General features: G+C 35.4%; 3 protein-coding genes across 3 annotated transcripts; all 3 read left to right on the forward strand.

The window, feature by feature from the left end:
- The first annotated feature begins 1,763 nt into the window (after nucleotides 1–1,763).
- LOC108742618 lies at nucleotides 1,764–6,484 on the forward strand. The gene is made up of 6 exons (XM_025978175.1): nucleotides 1,764–1,975; nucleotides 2,064–2,267; nucleotides 2,359–2,673; nucleotides 4,425–4,574; nucleotides 5,470–5,673; nucleotides 6,120–6,484. The coding sequence occupies exons 1-6, from the start codon at nucleotides 1,835–1,837 to the stop codon at nucleotides 6,423–6,425; spliced, it is 1,320 nt and encodes a 439-aa protein (XP_025833960.1). The 5' UTR covers nucleotides 1,764–1,834; the 3' UTR covers nucleotides 6,426–6,484.
- Nucleotides 6,485–8,079: 1,595 nt separating this feature from the next.
- On the forward strand, nucleotides 8,080–10,439 carry LOC108742630 (cytochrome c-like). Its single transcript, XM_018477901.2, has 2 exons — nucleotides 8,080–8,476; nucleotides 10,255–10,439. Exons 1-2 carry the CDS (start codon nucleotides 8,245–8,247, stop codon nucleotides 10,335–10,337), a joined length of 315 nt encoding a protein of 104 aa, XP_018333403.1. The 5' UTR covers nucleotides 8,080–8,244; the 3' UTR covers nucleotides 10,338–10,439.
- Nucleotides 10,440–11,534: 1,095 nt separating this feature from the next.
- On the forward strand, nucleotides 11,535–18,496 carry LOC108742619. Its single transcript, XM_018477891.2, has 6 exons — nucleotides 11,535–11,793; nucleotides 12,407–12,610; nucleotides 13,393–13,703; nucleotides 15,157–15,298; nucleotides 17,700–17,903; nucleotides 17,973–18,496. The coding sequence occupies exons 1-6, from the start codon at nucleotides 11,653–11,655 to the stop codon at nucleotides 18,282–18,284; spliced, it is 1,314 nt and encodes a 437-aa protein (XP_018333393.1). The 5' UTR covers nucleotides 11,535–11,652; the 3' UTR covers nucleotides 18,285–18,496.
- The last annotated feature ends 2,009 nt before the right edge of the window (nucleotides 18,497–20,505 follow it).

The following is a 20,505-nucleotide window of genomic DNA, read 5'->3' on the forward strand; positions in this document are numbered from 1 at the left end:
GGAATGAATCATCTCACTCGCACTCGCAGGATCAATGAGGAGCTCCTTAGCTATACCTGAGGAGCACTCGGGAATCAAAAGAGCCGAGTTTGCCCGGCTCTGTAATCGATGTTTTGTTTTCTTGATTTTAGTTGCTACAAACATCAACTTTCAAAAATTAGCAACTCATTCTCACAAGGTTGGTCTTCAGCCCAAACACTGGATGCACTTTCACTTCTTCCTACCATGAGCCAACAATAACCCAATCTAGATCTACCTCTGCTTCTAGTATGTTTCTAACTAGTCCTTCATGTCTGAGATGGTATCCTATGGTATGTCACGTATTTAAACAGCTTTGGGCACGTTTACTACTTTTATTTAACAGTTATATGAACCAATGATGTCAAGTATCGTTACTTTTCAGTATTTAGGATGACTAATGTGAACACTTTGTAACTTCTTCACTCTTCCTTTTTCGCTTTATATCGTCTCGAACTTGTACTACTACTAAAAACTCGATTTTTTCTTTTTTTTTTGTTATCGTGGAAGAGGGGAAATCTTCAGCCGTCTGTACGACTGGATAGTGTCCATTCTCGAGGAAGGTATCCTCGAACCTACCTACCGATAAAAACCCCTCCAGCTCAGGCTGTTATAGGATCTATCAATTTAGGTCCTCTTTAGTAGTGTGGTTCATAAACCCCTCCAGCTCAGGCTGTTATCCTATCAATTTAGGTCCTCTTCAGTCGTGTGTTTCATGTGTTCGTTGATAACCACTCGATCTCACGACAACTATTTATAGGGGTTAGTCAAGTTCTAGAAAGATCCAGTATATACCATCTAGAAACATAATCTTGCATGTGACACTACCGACGACGAGCAGAATGACCATCGCTTAGCATTTGGGAGAACACCGGTTCGATTCCGGGTTTGTTTACCTTGGTCCAAGTTTTTCTGAGGTTTCCATGGATCACATAGACAAACGCTGTCACAGTAATATTCCATAGATAATATTTCAATCATTTCTGTCTTTATTTCACTTGTCTCATTTTTCTCACCCCAGCCACCATCGACCCATTCGGACGATTCCTAAAAAGAGGCTGAAAATGTTTGAAGGAACTGCCCGGCCACCAGTAATAGCACCAACACATACCGTCTACTTCATATTATCTTCCATAATTTCCTCTGTTTTATTCTTTCCAATACCTTCTCGTTATTTGCAACCCTCCCTATGAACGATATTTTCAACACCATATCTCAAACGCGGATAGTGACTTCTTTGGCCTTTGGAAACACGAAGTCTGAAGGCGTAGTTTGCAAAAAATATGAACCATTCCTTATTTCAATGAAATTAACAGCAATAGAGTAAAACTATTTGAGCAGTTTACTATAGTCTAAACTTGCATAGTCATCTTACATATTTATGATTTCATTTTCATTGTAATTTTATGTGATAGATATGTAAAGTGTAGATATTTTTTATTTCACACTTACAACTGATATAAAAAGATAATTATTACGATAACTTTCTCAATCTTTAAGTTAAATAATTTGAAAATTTCCTACTTTTACATGTTTCAAATAGATAATAATGACATATTTAATATACCTATCTACAATTAACTTTTAACAAATTCCTTTATCATTTTTCTCAACATTATGTATTTGCTACCTTAAAAATTTCGTTTTGACTACTTTTGTATATATATCTACACGTTACAGATAAAAACCCATCGCAAGATAAGGCATATTGAGCTGAATGCGATAATAAAAATTAAAGTGTAATGTTACTCCAAATCCAATCTCAATTGTTATTCGAAGTTCTAAGTTACATCACTATCAAAACTAGGTAATAAAAATGGCCCCTACGCTTTACCACTCTGAACATTCTGCTCCTTCGCGAAGCGTTTTATTAACAGCTAAAGAATTGGGACTGAAGCTAAATTTGAAAGTATTAGATTTAGCTAACGGTGAGCAACTCCAGCCAGAATTTCTGAAAGTGAGTAAATATGTATATATTTCAATTTTGATAAAAATTATTTACCGATTCTATATCCGTTCCTAATTTACAATACGTAAAACTTTAGTTGAATCCACAACACACTGTACCAACATTGGTAGAAGAAAATGGATTTGCAATCTGGGAAAGTCATGCAATTAATTCCTACTTAGTGAAAAAGTATGGTAAAAATGATTCACTTTACCCTAAGGATCTTAAGAAGAAGGCCGTTGTTGATCAAAGGCTTTACTTTGATAGCGGCACATTAGTTCAACGATTTTCTACCTTAATTGTAAGTAAAAAATATTTTATAAGATAAATGGCAAATAAGTTATAAAAGGATTCATAGTTTTAGTTTTTTAATTATCAGACAATATTTTCAGAAAAATCTGGTTGCTGGTAAGACTAAGGTAGTTCCTAAATCAGACGTAGACAGCATAAAAGAGGCCTACAGCTTCTTGGAAACTTTCTTAAGAAGTGGCGATTATGTAACTGGAAACCAGCTAACAGTTGCCGATTTTCAAATCGTCACAAGTATATTTTCTGTTTCTTTTTTCGTTCCCATTCAAGCAGACGAATTTCCTCGAATATCCTTGTGGATCAAGAGAATGGAAGCATTACCGTATTTCAAGGAAGTCAACGACAACGGAATAAAACTGTACAAAGACATTATGAAATCTAAACTTGAACAACTAGAATAATTTCAATGATAATCGTCAACCAAATTTACTAAAAGCCACTATCAAACCAGCAGGCACAATTATTTTTATCAAGGAGTTGTTTTGCTAATGCATTTAGGTACCTTAAATCCAATAATGCTGATTAAAGAATAATAGTGCACTTGGTTTGGTAGGTGCCGATTTAACTAGTTACCTATCTACTATAATACTTTATACCAAAAGTGTTCAAAAATAGATTTTTGTACGGCAACAATAAAATATACGTTCATATATAGATGTACATTGTATCATTGTGCATTCTCGATAGGATTATGTTATCGGTTTTTGGTGGAATAACATGTAACTACATTTCGTCTACAAAAGTATATTTACTTCCCAAAATCACAAACTTTGTAAAGCTTCCCTAATTGGTTAGTAATAAGTTTTATACACCAGTGGTTATGTGGCATGCACTAGGGGTTATAAAGCATGCACAAAGTGTCATAAGATATGCACCAAAAGCTATTTAGTATGCACCAGGGATTATGAAGTATCTGGTAGGTTAAATGGTTATATGGAGAAGTAGTCTTGACTAGTATGGGTGAAATGCTAGGCATCAAGGACTTAGATTAGATTATGATATAGAAGATCTGTAATTAAATGAGAGTGCTTTGTCTAGATTGACTATTAAGAAGTGTTTTACACCAAGGATTATGTGGCATGCGACAGGGGTTATGTGACGTGCACTAGGGGTTATGTAGCATGCACCAAGTGTCATAAGATATGCACCAAAGGCTATTTAGTATGCACCAGGGATTATGGAGTATCTGGTAGGTTAAATGGTTATATGGAGAAGTAGTCTTGACTAGTATGGGTGAAATGCTAGGCATCAAGGACTTAGATTAGATTATGATATAGAAGATCTGTAATTAAATGAGAGTGCTTTGTCTAGATTGACTATTAAGAAGTGTTTTACACCAAGGATTATGTGGCATGCGACAGGGGTTATGTGACGTGCACTAGGGGTTATGTAGCATGCACCAAGTGTCATAAGATATGCACCAAAGGCTATTTGGTATGCACCAGGAGTTATGGAGTATCTGCTAGGTTAAATGGTTATAGTATGGGAAAGGAGTCTTCACTGGTATGGATGAAATGCTAGGCATCAAGGACTTAGGTTAGATTATGATATAGAAGATCTAAAATTAAAATGTGAGTGCTTTGAAGAGCTTCCTAGATTGACTATTAAGAAGTGTTTTACACCAAGGATTATGTGGCATGCGCCAGGAGTTATGTGGCATGCACTAGGAGTTGTGTGATATGCACCAGGGGTTAGATACTATTTATTAAGTTGAAAGTTTATAGTGGAGGGAAGTCCCTGACTGGTATGGGTCAAGTGCTGGGCACCAAAGGCTTACAATTAGATATTATGAAAATGGAGAATACATATACCGATTGTGTTTTATTTTTCAATTTTTATTCCAATTGCTATAAATCCAAATCTACTTTTTACTCCAAGTGAAAAATTAATCATGAAATACTTATTATCAAATTGATTTTTTTCTGTATCATTTCTACGTACGTAGATGATTAACTTTTTGCTCAAAATTTGTAACATTCACCACATTATCACTATTAGATATCCTTGCCATTTATCTGATAATAAAAATTTGAAGTTGTTGACAATATAATAAAGTGCTCAACGTTGCAATGGTGGGAATTAAAAATATATTTATATCGCTTTATTATCACCTAACGAAACATTCAGTTTAGTTCAAGTGTAAAGATAGAAAGAAATGACTATTACCTTGTACTTTGCCGATGCTAGTCCACCAGCAAGAAGTAGCATTCTAACTATAAAAGCACTGGGATTAAAAAATGTAACGTTTAAGCGTGTGGATTTAATGCAAAGGGAACAACATAAACCGGAATTTCTAAAAGTAAGTAACGCTCTCTTTTGAATATTTACATTTGTCGTTTATCGGCCCGTTTAAACGTAAGTGAGGCATCGGCAGTTTAATTTTTCAGTGCATCATATTTATCTTAAACGCGAAAACGCATTGTCCTCTAAAACACTAATGGAATTCATTAATCCGATGGTACAATAATTTTATTTGTCACTATGCCACTGCAGTTCGTGAATAAACTAAAATATCTACTCAGCTATTACGTATTATTGACATTGTCATCGAAAACGCTCAAAGCGCAGTATAAAGATTCTCTACAGTAGATTCACTTCCCAGCCACGCCCATACCACAGTATAAAGATTCCATACAGTAAGTTCACTTCTAACCACGCGCATGCATCCCTCTCCTTACTGTATAGAATCTTTATACCGTGCCCAAAGTACCGATTCCCCATCTCCAATGTAATGTTAAGGGCTGAATGGATCGTTGATCAATCTTTGCTCACCCCAACTGCTTTGAACGACGAGTACGCAATCATGATTCGAAGTCGGATGGTATTCTTATTGTAATCTTTTGACTCTTCTGAAAATACCGTTCAAAATGATAATGTGAAGAACCCTTGAAATTATCGTGATATGAATTAATTAAAATGAAATTATTCGGCAGACCCGATAAAGATTTCCAAATTGATAAAAGTTTATTAAAAATAACAGTACATTTTGTTTATTCAATGTACATGTTTATAATAATTGATATTTGTATTTTTCATTGACTTATTTCAGAAGTCCTCATGTAAACATATTAATTCATTTTTGATAAACTGTTTTGGTATAGTTTTTGTTATGAAAATAGTATTTGGAGTTTTGATATGTCGTGTATGATGCGAAAATAGAATTTTGGGTGAAGTATTAAATGACTACATTACAGTTAAATCCTCAACATACGGTTCCAACCTTGGTCGACGAAGATGGTTTTACAGTTTGGGATAGTCATGCAATTAATACATATTTGGCCAGCAAGTACGACGAAAAAAGTTCTTTCTATCCAAAAGATTTACAGAAAAGAGCAATTATAGACCAAAGACTTCATTTTAGCTGTGGCACATTATTTCCACGAATTGCAAGAACGTTTGTGAGTTTATTTTACATGTACATAACATAATACAGTAGAACCTCTATAACTCGAGCATCAAGGAAGACGCTAAAAAATTCGAGTTAGAGATTTTTCGACTTAGGCGGATTTTGATTCGACTTGTAGAGGTTAATATTTGGTGTACTTACAATGTTGGAAAATCATTAAAGTCGATAACTTAGTTTTCTTCGAACAATAGACGTAAAAAGTTTCAAATTATCAGCTTGTAAAGGTACCAAAATGGCTTGCAGGGACTCACTGATTATTTCGATTAATAGAGGGTTGAGATTTCGAATAATGGAGGTTTTGGGGCTTGAAGGGAAGAGAACAAAACATTTTTTCAAGTTTTGGAGGTTTTCGACTTATCGAGATTCGACTTAAAGAGGTTCTACTGTAATTAGTGTTAGACATCTCATGTATCTGTAACTTCAATTATTTTATGTTAGGTAGGTCTTTTGTTTCATCCAGAAGCCGGGATTTCCCAGGAATCTATTGACGAAATAAAAGAAGCTTATGGCTTCCTGGAAAAGTTCCTGGAAAAGGGGAAATATATTGCCGGAAATGAACTTACTGTTGCAGACTTCAGTCTAGCAACGGAAGTTGTTTCGATCGTGTATTGCCCGCCTTCGCCAGATGAATTTCCAAAAATCACTGCCTGGATTAAGAGAATGAAAGAGTTACCGTATTTCGATGAAGTCAACGAAAAAGCACTTCAGATACTTCAAGCACTCGTAAACCCAAAACCTGCTTAAGAAAATTTGTGGTAAAATATTTTTGTTTAAATAATAAATTGACTTCGATCCAAATACGACATTTTGTTTCATTAATACTGTTGTCCGTATCAATTCGAAGAGTTAGTCAATATAATAACGGTTTATAACTCGAGTCTGTCAGTATTTGGAAGTGAAATTGATGCAGCTTCAGCCTTTTTTTTTTTAATTTGTCTATTACATATCCAGGTTTTATTTTTGAAGTTCTATTAATATAACAATAGTACACTTTATGTACACATAAAGCAAACGTTCATTCTATAATTGTTAACAACAATATTTCTGTGATGAGTTGTAATTTCAATTGAGTTGCTCGAGTAACAACTGACGATGAATACCTGCACGGTGTTGCTTCAGTTCACCGACAACAGATGTTTATCAGATAAGTTTTAATATTGTAATACAAACCAAATTAGTGTTATCTTAACGAGGACTATGTAAATGATAACAATAGCCATCTGGGTAAATAAGTACGTAATTTGTCCATTTATTGCTGTGTTGTAAAAATGGCTTCGCCCTTGCATTTTAATGAATTTTTGCAAGGTGGGTAATTATAGCGTTACAACTACAAACAAAGGTTTTAAGTAATAAATACGGATTTGAAAAATATTAATACAAGTAATGGAGAGCACTGAACATCCGAATTTTTGAAAGAAAATAATTACAGACTATTTTTTTTGTTATTAGTTTTGACCTACAATATTTGACCCATATATTCTGGGTCGGTCTGCCTTAATCCAAGTTTTTCCGTGGTTTCCTTGGATCACTTAGGCAAATGCTGAGGCAGTAATATTCCACAGATAATCTTTCATTCTCTTCTGTCTTCATTTCGTCCGTCTCAACTTTCTGATCCGAACCACCACCCACCCATTCCCACGATTCCTGAAAGCATGCTGAAGAGGGCCTTCCGCCCTACCTTCCGGCGTAGTCCGGAAGGACTGCCCGCCCACCAGCATTACTGGCTAGTGGGAATGAAACACCCAAAAGTTTTTTCTTTTTTTTGTACGTTCAGTACCGAGCGGCGTGGCCTAGAGGTTTAGACTATTGCTTAGCATTCGGGAGGGCGCCGGTTCGATTCCCGGTCCGTCTGCCTTGGTCCAAGTTTTCCTGTAGTTTTCTTGGACAACTTAGGCAGACAGTAATATTCGACAGATAATCGTTCATTTTCTTCTGTCTTCATTTCGTCCGTCTCAACTTTCTCACCCGAACCACCACCCACCCATTCCCACGATTCCTGAAAGCAGGCTGAAAAGGGCCTTCCGCCCTACCTTCCGGCGTTGTCCGGAAGGACTGCCCGCCCACCAGCATTACTGGCTAGTGGGAATGAAACACCCAAAAGTTTTTTTTTTTTGTACGTTCAGTACCGAGCGGCGTGGCCTAGAGGTTTAGACTATTGCTTAGCATTCGGGAGGACGCCGGTTCGATTCCGGGTCCGTCTGCCTTGGTCCAAGTTTTCCTGTAGTTTTCTTGGACCACTTAGGCAGACAGTAATATTCCACAGATAATCGTTCATTTTCTTCTGTCTTCATTTCGTCCGTCTCAACTTTCTCACCTGAACCACCACCCACCCATTCCCACGATTCCTGAAAGCAGGCTGAAAAGGGCCTTCCGCCCTACCTTCCGGCGTTGTCCGGAAGGACAGCCCGCCCACCAGCATTACTGGCTAGTGGGAATGAAACACCCAAAAGTTTTTTTTTTTTACAGCAGTATCTATATATATCGCCAGTTGTTATAAATCAAGTAGCCCAAGATAACCAACTGGCATTTCTAAAACTTTGACAGGTGTTAAAATTTTTGTGGAATGGGAGACGCTGATAAGGGCAAATCAACGTTCACAAAGGTGTGCGCAACATGCCATACAACAGAAAAAGGAGGAAAGCACAAGGTCGGTCCGAACTTAAACGGGATGTTCAGTAGGAAGTCTGGAACTGCGCCAGGATTCAATTACTCGGACAGTATGAAGAGCAAAGCTATCAGTTGGAACAAGTCCTCTTTGAATGAATACCTTTCAGATCCCAAGAAATATGTTCCAGGTGATAGAATATTTATCCATTTGTAGTTTTTATAAAAGACGTAAATGTACAAAATTGTGTAAGGGAAAAATGTGAAACATGTCACAAATTGTAACGATTTTCCTGATGTAGAAGAGTATTAAGTTAGTTTTTGAATGCTAGAAAAACCTCTAAAATAACAATAAAATCTAAATTGCGCCAGACGCGTCCAGGACGAGACTCTTCCCATTCAGCTTCAGGTCTATTACGAAAAACTAGCCAAATTGTTTAAGTAGGTCCCAAATGAGCGAACCATATATCAAATTAATGATGTTATAGCAATCTACGTTCACTGAAGAAGTATGCGGAACAACTGGCCAAACGGTTTCCGCATGGCTAAAATGCGCGACATAAGAATGAATTTATATATTGATTACACAAAAAGCAGATGTTCGTATAAGACCATTACACATAGAGCCTAGTAAGAGTTAGATATATAAAACAATTAAAAAATAACTCCAGTGACGTCTAGGCATATGAAATAAAGGTGCAACTACCTAAGGGTCTTTATATCGCTATTTTTAAGAAAAATTATTATTCTACACTAGTTCTAAGCACTAATGCTTTGAGCGGTCGAAATTAACTTTCGTGAACAATTTGTTTAATCACTTTCATTGTGTTAAAAATTGTTTGAAAATCGTTTTGATTGTAACTGTTTATATTCGTGCGCTTTAAAGCATTGACATCAGTGACAGCAATAGTTGGACTTTGCCCTGTGCTGACAACACTCTTAATTTTATATATATTAGTATAATTATAATTAAAAAAAGCTCTACGTTTATTCGTATTGTCAATAGTCGGCCATTTTTATTGTTCCACTATGACGTAGTGTCGGCCATCATTCTTTTCTAATTGTTGCTGTTGTCGGCCATCATTCTTTTCTAATTGTTGCTGTTGTCGGCCATCATTCTTTTTCAATTGTTGTCGCATTGTCAATGATGTCGGCCATTATAGTTTTTTAATAGATGTATAGTAATCAGTGATTAAAATTTAAAGGAATTGTTTGTAAGTAGGTATGCAACACACCGTACACTTCAGAATAAATTGCTGATACTAACTTTCATTTACGTAATACTATTTTGCCCTGTGCTGATAGCACTTATAATATTTGTAGGTCGTCAGTCCTAAGACTGATTGGTCGTGGACGTCCACTTCTTCCTATCCTGAGCTAATCTTCGCATTTCCCTGAAACTAGAACATCCTACATTCGTAACTATTTGCGAACAATAATATAATCTAGATCTACCTCTACTCCTAACTCCCGTTTCTACCTCAATTATGTCTCTGACTAGACCTTGATGCCTGAGAAGGTGTCCTATCAACGTATCGCCCTATTTTTTATTGACTTCCATACAGTCTTCTATTCTCCTTTTATTTCTAATACCTCTTCATTTCTAACCTTCTCCATCAACGGTATCTTTAGCATTCGCCGTCAGCATCACAAATTTTGAATGATTCTAACCTTTTCTTTTCCGCCGCGCCCACTGTCCATGTTTCGCACCCATACAGCACCGTACTCCAAACATACACATTTAACAATCTTTTTCAAATTTCTAAATTTATCGTTCGCGAGCATAGAATTGACTTCTTTTTATTGAAGACGACTCGACCCTGCGCTATCCTCTGCTTTATATCCCTACTAGTCCTTCCGTCCTGACTTATCTGACTTCCTAGATATTTAAAATCAGCCACTTCTTTCTCCAAAATTTCTTCATATACCTTTGCTATTGTTGTTTTAAGTTACCTATATCCTTTTTCAGGAACCAAAATGACATTCGCTGGATTGAAAAAAGCCGATGAAAGGGACAATGTGATAGCTTTTTTGGAGAAAGCATGTAAATAGATCCCCGTATAATTGTAAACTAAATGTAAAAGACCCAGATAAAACAGCTGAAAACAATAACACAGTTCATTAACCTTTAGACAAATAAATGCCTTTTAGTAACATGATTGTTCTTATTTCTTATCGTAAAAACTTATGTAACATTCGTCATCAGTTGATATGTGACGCTAATGAAAAATAATAAAATCTAGTGATGTTCTTAGTAAGTAATTGGAATTAGGTTTATTGAGGTGTCTATTAAATTACCTGAGAACTTCTTGATGTATGGTATTAATATAATAATGTGAAAATGAAGATATTCTTTGTCATTGGCGTAACAAAATTTTATGAAAAGCAACTTATGAAATAATAATTAAAAATACCTCCATGAAACATCCTGTATATTTAATAAAATCCTTATTAACGGATTATCTTGCATTACAATTAATAGTCAATGAAGTTCAGAGTGTCGTGATAGCTAATTGATTTTGAAGAGGCAGTAATATTCCACAGATAATCGTTCATTTTCTTCTGTCTTCATTTCGTCCGTCTCAACTTTCTCACCTGAACCACCACCCACCCATTCCCACGATTCCTGAAAGCAGGCTGAAAAGGGCCTTCCGCCCTACCTTCCGGCGTTGTCCGGAAGGACTGCNATATTTCTATTACATATATATTATATGCACAAATTATATTATGTATATTATTCGAATTATGGAAAAATGTCGTTAAAAGTTTATCATCGCTAATAAGAAGGATTATATGTTTTCATAATACATTTTCAAAAATTCGAAACATCTCGGTCACGATTAAGATTTTTGAAAAAAAGTGCACTTAAATCGGACATTATAATTCAATTTAAAATTCAGAAATGTAAAAATATGCATAATATTTCATTTGAATCTAGAACAGGAAGTGTTACCGGTATGAAAATATTTTACGATTAATTTTATTAGAAAGAGCATGTTCGATGATCCAAAGGATCCTGCAAAATACTACAAATCTGGATTTTAAAGTCTACCTATTTTTAATTGTGAGGGACTGTATTAAAAAACTCAGTTTCTTCTGTGTTAGTAATTCATACTACTTTAATATCTACTACTTAAGTATTTCAATAAATCAACACAATTCCAACACAAACATAAAAATTTGAAACGGTTCATGAATCAGGGCATATTTGATAACCGCCGCTTATCATAAACTTTTTAATGGAATATTATTACAGTGGAGTGAAGTATTGCATAAATACCGCACGTACCGAATATTATTTTCATCAGTTGCTGAGTAACGCTAACAAGTACCGTTTAAAAATTTATGTTCAATTGTTATAAACGAAATGGCTCCAACATTGTACGATATCCCATCAAGTCCCCCATGCAGAGCTGTTTATCTTTTACTGAAGGCAGCTGGTTTGCAAGCTAATTTCAAAACTCTAGACGTCCTTGGAGGAGAACACAAAAAACCCGAATTTACCAAGGTAAGAAATTATTGATTATTATAAGTGCGCAAAATGTTATTATGGTTGTGTTCCGAAACATAACCTAGCATACTGGCCAATGCTGATGACGTCATGCATCGACGCCATACGTTCCGAAATATACATACTGGCCAGTACGTTGACGTCAAATTGACGCCATATTGGGGATAGTGTTTGGGTTTTTGCTCCAAAAGTTAATAAAGTTTCTTACAAAAAAAATTCCTCAAAGTATGTTTGATCTACTACTACGTCACAATTGTCTTACCAGGTACAATATGGTGGCACACCAGTACAATATGTCGTCAATTCATGACGTCATCAGCACTTGCCAGTATGCTGGGTTTTATTTCGGAACATCCCCTGTGTATGACAGAGAGCGGCATGGTCTTGACTTTAGATGTTTAGACCATTACTTAAGGTTCGTCACACCCTTCCTGCGATTACAAAAAGGGGGGCTGAAGAGAGTCTTCTCCGGCGTAGTCCGGAGGGACTTCTCGACCATCAGCTTTAGTAGTTGGTGAAAATTAAGCAACCAAAAGTATTTTTCATTATTTATGTATTTTTACAACTATAACTAGCTGCTTATAATTCAAATACTTTGCTTCCATTTTAGATTAATCCTCAACAGACTGTCCCAACGTTGCAAGATGATGACGGATTTGTTATTTCGGACAGTCATGCAATAATGGTCTACCTAATGGAAAGGTATGGCAAAAATAATTCCTTATATCCAAATTGTCCCAAAGCACGGGCAGTTATAAACCAAATGCTTCATTTTGATAGTGGAATCCTGTTTCCCAGATTGCGTGCTTTAACGGTAAGCCAATCACATTCTTAATGTTATTTTATACTTCCTGTACATTTCTTATCAATTAAAAAAAGGAAAATGGAGAAAACACTTCTTTCTCGCCAGTAAATGTTTAACGATTTTGAAAGTTAATAGGACGATAAGCTGTTTAATATAATATGTTATTTTTATATATTTGTAATTTCGTCAATTTCACGATTTTTAAACTATCATTTTATTTAGTTTATAAACAATTTCTAAATATTCTGATAAAAAGAAAATTGTTGTTTTCAATATTTCCTAATGAGGCTATCACTTAAAAATTAGTTAAACACGTTTCGTTTCTGCTGTTTCAAAGATATAAATACTTATCCAAATAAATTGCTTTTTATGCCAAAATTTATTTTTTTTTTCAGTGTGGCGTACATTTTTGATCAATTTAAATATTTGGGTGGAGACATAAACCTCTTTTCTTCAAAATTGTTCTAGAACGTTGCCATAAAGAAAAAATATAATTTTCGAAGAAACCCCTTTTTTTATGATGATTATTATAAATATTTTTATCTGCATCCGTAACGTATTCAAATCAAACAATTTTCTGATTTTTGATTTTTATCGATTTATTCAAAAGCCAAAACAGATAGAGGTCTGAAACTTGCAGTATCAACAAATCTGATTAGTACTAATATTGATATCCTGAAAAATGATTTTGATATATCCCTCTGGGGCTATTTGCTATGCGTACCCCCCTATGGTCTCTATTCTTCTTTAACAAATATACAGACGATATTAATCAGAAAATTTATTTTCAGATAAAAATTTTCTTCCACAATAGTAAGGAAATTCCACAAGAAAAACTTGATGACATAAAACAAGCATATGCTTGGGCGGAAGCCTTTTTGCAAAACAAAAATTATTTCGCTGGCGACAATTTAACGATTGCAGATTTTAGCATCGTATCAACTATTACAAGTCTGATGTTCTTTGTACCCTTGACTTCATCTAATTATCCAAAATTGCATGCCTGGCTGAAGAGGATGGAAAGCCTTCCGTATTACAAGGAGGCAAATCAAGATGGTACAGATCAGCTCTATCAATCATTGAAGCAGAAATTACAAAGTTAAAGGTGATCTATAAGTACCTACATTTTTACTCTGGGGTCTCAAATTTGTGTTTCTTGCTAATTTCTTTTAAATAAAGTAAATGTGTATCTATTTGGTTTTTTGTGATCATTAACACAAAAATCATACCTGACAGTGACGGCGTCTAAATATTCATCCAGTAGACAAAACAAGTACAAATAGCTTACCATTGTCCAATAGTGCCAAATATGCTTTCCAACTATGAAATTTAGAAAATTTTAATACTTTTCTAAAATTAAATGGTTCGAGTTTCACACTATTCACTGACCATAATTCACCCATTTACCGCCATTAAAGACATGATGACATAGTGATAAGGGCAAAAGGGAATTGACCACAATACCTGATAATAAAATTAAATTAAAACAACTAATTATTATAGAAATTATATTTACAATTGTGTGTTGGTTGTCTTGTAGGTATATGGCGATTTTGAAAGATTAGGTAGATTATTATTAATTAAAAGACATGGCTCCAAAGATGAAAGTTTGCACTTTGGTGAAATTAATTAGGTGTACGTATTACAGTGCTCAGTAAGTAAAAAATATGAATACGTATACTTCGTTTACTTTCTGTANCTCGGCCAAACTCTTAACCGGTGAGGAGCGTATAATCCGTACAGTACTGCACGGAAAAATTGACCATTTTATCCACTACAATTGCATTGCTCAAATGTGCTGTTATTGGTACCAATTACTACTGAAAATATCAACGAGACGTTTATTTATATTTGAAGACATATTAAAGGCTTTAACGCTTATTTTCGACATGCACTACTATTCATGGTTGAACAAAACTTTTGATAGGTACTGTATGAAAAAGTATGTTTAATGAACAAGAGTCGAGACTATAATGAGCTTTTTTCTCGCTAGAGAAAGTAAATGAAGTATAATTTGCCTACTTGGCACTCATATTAACTGTGGTACTGAGTAGGAGAATAGAGGGCGCTATGGAAGTCAACACTAAAAAATAGGCGAGATACATTGGTAGCACACCTTTTCAGGCGTGAAGAACTAGTAAGAGACATATTAGAAGAAACAGGAATTAAGAGGAGTAGAAGTAGACTTAGATTAGATTACTATTCATAAATGGTTAAGGATGTAGAATGTTCTAGTTTTAAGGAAATGAAAAGATTAGCTCAGGAAAGGAACGAGTGGCTGTGCATGTTCAACCAGTTTGACGATTCTGTGAAGATGAGGATGATGAACCAGTATTTCTATTTATTAAATTCAAGTATCCTATAATTCGCTACTAGAAAACGTTTCCATGACTTGACTGTTAAATATGACGTAATAGCTGATCCGTTAGCAGCTTGAATGACATACTTACATAGATATTGAATGCTTAAAATAAAATAAAACGCGCGAGTGTACGTTCAGTATACATTGGGAATCCAAACGCTAACAACTATAAAGTACATAAGTTGAATTAAAGCATGGCTCCAATCTTATACCAAATTGCCGGAAGTCCTCCGTGCAGGGCTGTATTTCTATTGGCCAAAGCAACTAATTTTAATTTGGTTTATAAACGAGTCAATCTGCTTGTTGGAGAACACAAAACGCCCGAATTCACAAAGGTAAGTTGTTCATTCAATTATGATGATGATGTACAATAATTTTTTTTTTTGTTTTTAACAATTACACAAATTTTTTGAATAATAAAAATGAATATAACAAAAAATATTCTTATTGTTTCCAAAACAGTAAAGAGATTCTATTATTAATATTTTAAGTTGTTTTGAAAAAATAACACATTGAAAGAGTACTGAGGATGTAGAACTTCCTCTATCTTATCTATTCATATCGTGGCTATCAGAACAACAGTTATTTATTTATTAACCCTCATTTTACTGATTATCATTATCACTATATAATAATGTGACAACATCTACGAATCTAGCGTTGGTATAGGTTTGTTTTGATAATTCTTGCGATACCATTAAGACATTCAATTAAAAGAACGGTAAAGGTCTAGATGATGCCCCCCACCCCCGAAGGAGGGATCGAAAGAGGAGGTCTCCCCCACAACTGTACCATAAAAAGTTCGTGACAGTCTCATCCCCATAAAAAGTTCGGGGTTGGGATGGGGGGGATCGAAAGAGGGTGTCACCTGAGTAAAACTCCATAAAAAATTTGCGGCGCTCTCACCCCCATAAAAAGTTGATTATTTTGACAATTTTCATACACTACAATTCAAATAAAATTCAATAAAATAATTATGTTCAAGATATTTAAATAATGTTTTATATAACTTTCTCGATATTTTTGGAAAATATGGAAAATCTACAATTGGTGTAAATATTGTATCTATATCATTAACTGAATGTTAATAACCCATTAATACCACCTTGTTTAAATTAAATAAAAACATTACAAAATGGAGAAACTATCCATCGAATTGTATACGGTTTATACAATAATAATATTTGAAAGGTGTTTATCTAGCTTGCCCAAGTTAGCCTCGTCATTACAAACAACTTTTATATCTAGATTTGATAGCAGGTATATTATTTACAAAGTATCGATAAACGTAAATAGAAGCGAAACGCATATCTCTATTTTAAACAAAAAGAAAGTATAATCGTTAAGCTGAATTGTTTTAGAAAACAAAAAAAAAATCAAATAAATGCGTAAGAATCCTTATTACTGTACTACAATCTTAGGACCCTTGTCCAATGCTATTTGTTAGGGTTAAAAATTCTCCAATCCTAATTCCTAAATCCTCAAAGCAATCAATACATACATCATAAGATTAAAGCCGTCTAAATCATTAGACATCAAGAAGTCTATTTGAAACCCCTAGAAACATGCACTACATTACTGCTTTCTACTGTTTAAGAATTTTTTAATGATAAATTGATTATAGAATAGTTTATATTGCACTTGGGCTTCATTCTTCTAGAGAGCGCTGTCCAAACTTCCTTTATGTCGAAACTAGCATGCAAAACAATGGGTCGGATTAGGTGGGACAGAAAAGGTCTAGCATTCGATATACAGAGAGCACGCGGGTCGGCTGAAGCGACGTTCGAGCAACAAAGACAGCAAAATGACCCAAATTATACCTGAGTTTTGACAATACGTAAATATTGCTATCTCACTCGCTCTAGCGCCGTCTTAGCTGAACCATCTAGCGACTTCGAATTTAACATGGGAGCCATACGACGCTCAAAATGCATTGCTAGTTTTGGCAGTGCTATTCTAGAGTATTCTAGAACTCCTTTTGTTAAGCCGTAAATATGTGTCACTCAGAGTATGATTTATTACCCTCCGCGTCTTTAGTATAAACCAGAGCCGGACAAACACGGCTCTTTTGACTCTCGAGTGTTCCTCAGGTATAGCCAAGGAGCTCCTCACTGCCCCTGCGAGCACGAGTGAGATGTTTCTTTCTTTTTCTTATCCCTTCCATTTCGTAGTTGAGTCCCCTCTTCCATAGCCGAACCCAATAGTATTGGGACCGTAGTCCGTCATGCTACCCCTGAGCTGCGGGACGATCATTAGAAAATTTTCGTAGGTATTATTTAAATTGCGAGAGGCTTCGCTCGTCTACGGGATGAAGGGGCTTGATATGGGAGTGGAAGGGAGAAGAAAAAGAGAAAGCAATATGGCTCATTATCTACTGCTTACACTCTCGTAATCATGGAAGGATATGGAGTGACCCAAATTAACCTCAGGTAGCGGCTCCTACGAAGTTAAAGTTTGCCCGGCTCTGTTCTAGAGTATTCTAGAACTCCTTTCGTTAAGCCGTAAATATGTGTCACTCAGAGTATGATTTATTACCCTCCGCGTCTTTAGTATAAACGTTGACGAGCATCGGTTTGTCTCTGCCTGCGGGCATACTTAAGAGGCGTCGGGAATAAATACATTGATTATAACATACATGCTTGTACGTAACAATATATAAAAACGAATGTCTTACCTTGAATTTTGTTAAGAAAAGTTGACATTTAACATTAAACGAGCATTAAACATCTTTTTTAGCTTAATCCTGAACAAATCGTTCCCACTCTTCAAGATGATGATGGATTTGTTATGTGGGATAGCCATGCTATTATGATATACCTTTTAGACAAATATATCAAAAATGATTCTCTATACCCAAAAGATCCTCAAAAGAGGGCGATTGTCAACCAAAGACTATTTTTTGAAAGTACCATTCTGTTCCCAAGAATGCGTGCATTAACCGTAAGGATTTATATTTCTTCCTACAATGTATGTATACGTATTGCTGTCAATTCTACTACATATTTTCAGATAAAAATTGTTCAACGGGGAAGCAAAGAAGTACCCCAAGAAAAACTTGAAGACATCGAAGAAGGATATCACTGGGCTGAAGCATTCCTAGAGAAAACGGATTATTTTGCTGGAAATGAATTAACAATCGCCGATTTCAGTATAGTATCTACCGTTACAAGCTTAATGTATTTTGTGCCGCTTACTCCTTCTATTTATCCTCGCATGTGTACGTGGCTCAAGAGAATGGAAAGTCTTCCATATTATAAAGAAGCTAATCAAAAAGGCACTGAGGAATTTTATGAATTGTTGAACAGTAAATTACAAAAATAATACTATTAATTTCACTTATCAAGCAAATTATGCGCTCGAGATACACATATAATTCATTAAGACATTTGCTCAAATAAAACTTAAATTTAATATGTTAATAAATAAGTTGTTTTCTCCTAAAAGTATGTACCTATAGATGTAGGATATCAATTTATTTAACGATAATAAGTACTTGCAAATTATTTGAATAAACAGTATTTTTTAATAAAATATATTGAGTCACTCTTTTGATGGTGTCATTTCTCAACCCCAACACCATCATCATCATCATCATAAGGTCGTCAGTCCTCAGATTGGGTGGACACGTACCTCCACTCTTTCCTATCCTGAGCTAATCTTCGCATTTTCCTAAAACTAGAAAAAAAAACTTTCGGGTGTTTCATTCCCACCAGCCGGTAATGCTGGTGGGCGGGCAGTCCCTTCGGACTACGGCGGAAGGTAGGGAGAAAGGCCCTCTTCAGCCTGCTTTCAGGAATTGTGGGAATGGGTAGCCACCAGCTGGTGGTTGGAGTGGGAAAGATGAAATGAAGACGGAACAGAGAAAGTGAAAGATTATTTGTAGGATATTACTGGACCAGCATCCTAGCATTTGCCTGGGTAATTCAAGGAAACCACAGAAAAACTTGGATCAGGGCAGACAACCCCGGAATCGAACCGATGTCTTCCCGTATATTAAACAGTGGTCTAAACCTCTAGACACCTAGACTCGGTTTGAGAAGTGTACAAACCTTTATAAGTGATTCGTGTTTCATATTCCTTTACCATTCTATCAACTTGATCTTCGGATCTAATTGGAGTCAATCTAGGAGCACTTATTCGCAATTCGAATGAGTGGGTGGTAGTTCGGGTGAGAAAGATGAGACGGACGAAATGAAGACTGAAGAGACTGAAAGATTATCTGTGGAATATTACTGCCTCAGCATTTGCCTAAGTGATCCAAGGAAACCACAGAAAAACTTGTACCAAGGCAGACGGACCCGGAGTCGAACCGGCGTCCTCCCGAATGCTAAGCAATGGTCTAGACCTCTAGGCCATGCCGCTCGGTCCTAAAACTAGAACAACCCACATCCTTAACTATCTACGAACAGTAATCTAATCTAGGTCTACCTCTACCTCTCTTCAGTTTCTGTCTCTAATGTCTCTGACTAGACCTTCATACCTGAGAAGGAGTCCTACTAACCTATCTCGCCTATTTCTTATTGACTTCCTGTTCTCCTATTCTTTCTATTCCCAACACCACAAGTAACTAAAAATAGTAAAAAATCCTTTTCAAAAACTCTTTTTATAGTTTATATTCTATGATTACTACGTTATCCAAATCATGTCGATAAATTACTGTTATTATTACACACCGTTTCCATTTTTGTGCGAAAATATTACTAATATTTAATTCTTTTAATGTCTTATCCTGAAAATTTATCATAAAACAGAAAGAAGATACTACAACCTACAGCATATGTGTTTCATACGATTCGGTGAATCTGGATGGGGTGTTGAAAAACACTGTAAATGTAGTAGAATCTATTGATCTATATAAAATATATTCAATGCCTTCAATCGGCGTACAGTTGGGGAAACTACACGGTGAAAACGAAGGGAGAAAACAACGACAGATAGATAAGATGTAGAGAGAGACGATGAAATAGAAACCGAGGTACATGACTGTTTACAACAATATGGATTAACTATGCATTTGATTATCGCTGGTATTACCGCGCCTTTCTTATGTCATTATCTCTGTGACGTAAATAGTCATTAGAAAAGCCTATATAATATTTACAAAATTTTTCCGACCGTACTAAAAAGACAGCAGTGATATTGACAACGCAACGAGATTCTAACCAAACGCTCCTTAGTGAGACCGACAAGCGATTACAAACGCGCGTTCAATCGCAGTCCGTCGGCTCCGTGTGAAACGGCCCTTACTCGCAACATTAATATTCAGTAGCGCAACATCGCAGCCTTCCATAATAACTTTCACTTAGAAAATAATACATATAGTGATCCTAAAGGAAGAATAATAAGAATAGAAAAAATCGAGTAATGTCAAAAACGAGTTGATATTTATTTCGTGGGATAGATTTACAAAAAAATAAATTTACAATAATGTTAAGAACGCAGAACAAAGTAACGATAATAAACAAATCAAAATAAAACGTTTTTATTAAATTATTAAACATAAGTAAAAGTCGCATTAAATAGCTATCCTATAATAATTTAT

The sequence above is a fragment of the Agrilus planipennis genome, unplaced genomic scaffold (genome assembly GCF_000699045.2).
Source record: "Agrilus planipennis isolate EAB-ADULT unplaced genomic scaffold, Apla_2.0 scaffold335, whole genome shotgun sequence".
In the NCBI taxonomy this organism is placed as follows: Eukaryota; Metazoa; Arthropoda; class Insecta; order Coleoptera; family Buprestidae; genus Agrilus; species Agrilus planipennis.

Bases quoted from the DNA above. Each gene is read 5' to 3' on its own strand.
- LOC108742618 (XM_025978175.1), top strand. From the start codon at position 1,835: ATGGCCCCTACGCTTTACCACTCTGAACATTCTGCTCCTTCGCGAAGC. The intron at 2,674-4,424 runs TAATTTCAATGA...GTGTAAAGATAG, and splicing joins CTAAACTTGAACAACTAGAA to AAAGAAATGACTATTACCTT. The intron at 5,674-6,119 runs GTGAGTTTATTT...ATTTTATGTTAG, and splicing joins CACGAATTGCAAGAACGTTT to GTAGGTCTTTTGTTTCATCC.
- LOC108742630 (XM_018477901.2), top strand. From the start codon at position 8,245: ATGGGAGACGCTGATAAGGGCAAATCAACGTTCACAAAGGTGTGCGCA. The intron at 8,477-10,254 runs GTGATAGAATAT...ATCCTTTTTCAG, and splicing joins TCCCAAGAAATATGTTCCAG to GAACCAAAATGACATTCGCT.
- LOC108742619 (XM_018477891.2), top strand. From the start codon at position 11,653: ATGGCTCCAACATTGTACGATATCCCATCAAGTCCCCCATGCAGAGCT. The intron at 11,794-12,406 runs GTAAGAAATTAT...CTTCCATTTTAG, and splicing joins AAAAACCCGAATTTACCAAG to ATTAATCCTCAACAGACTGT. The intron at 17,904-17,972 runs GTAAGGATTTAT...ACATATTTTCAG, and splicing joins CAAGAATGCGTGCATTAACC to ATAAAAATTGTTCAACGGGG.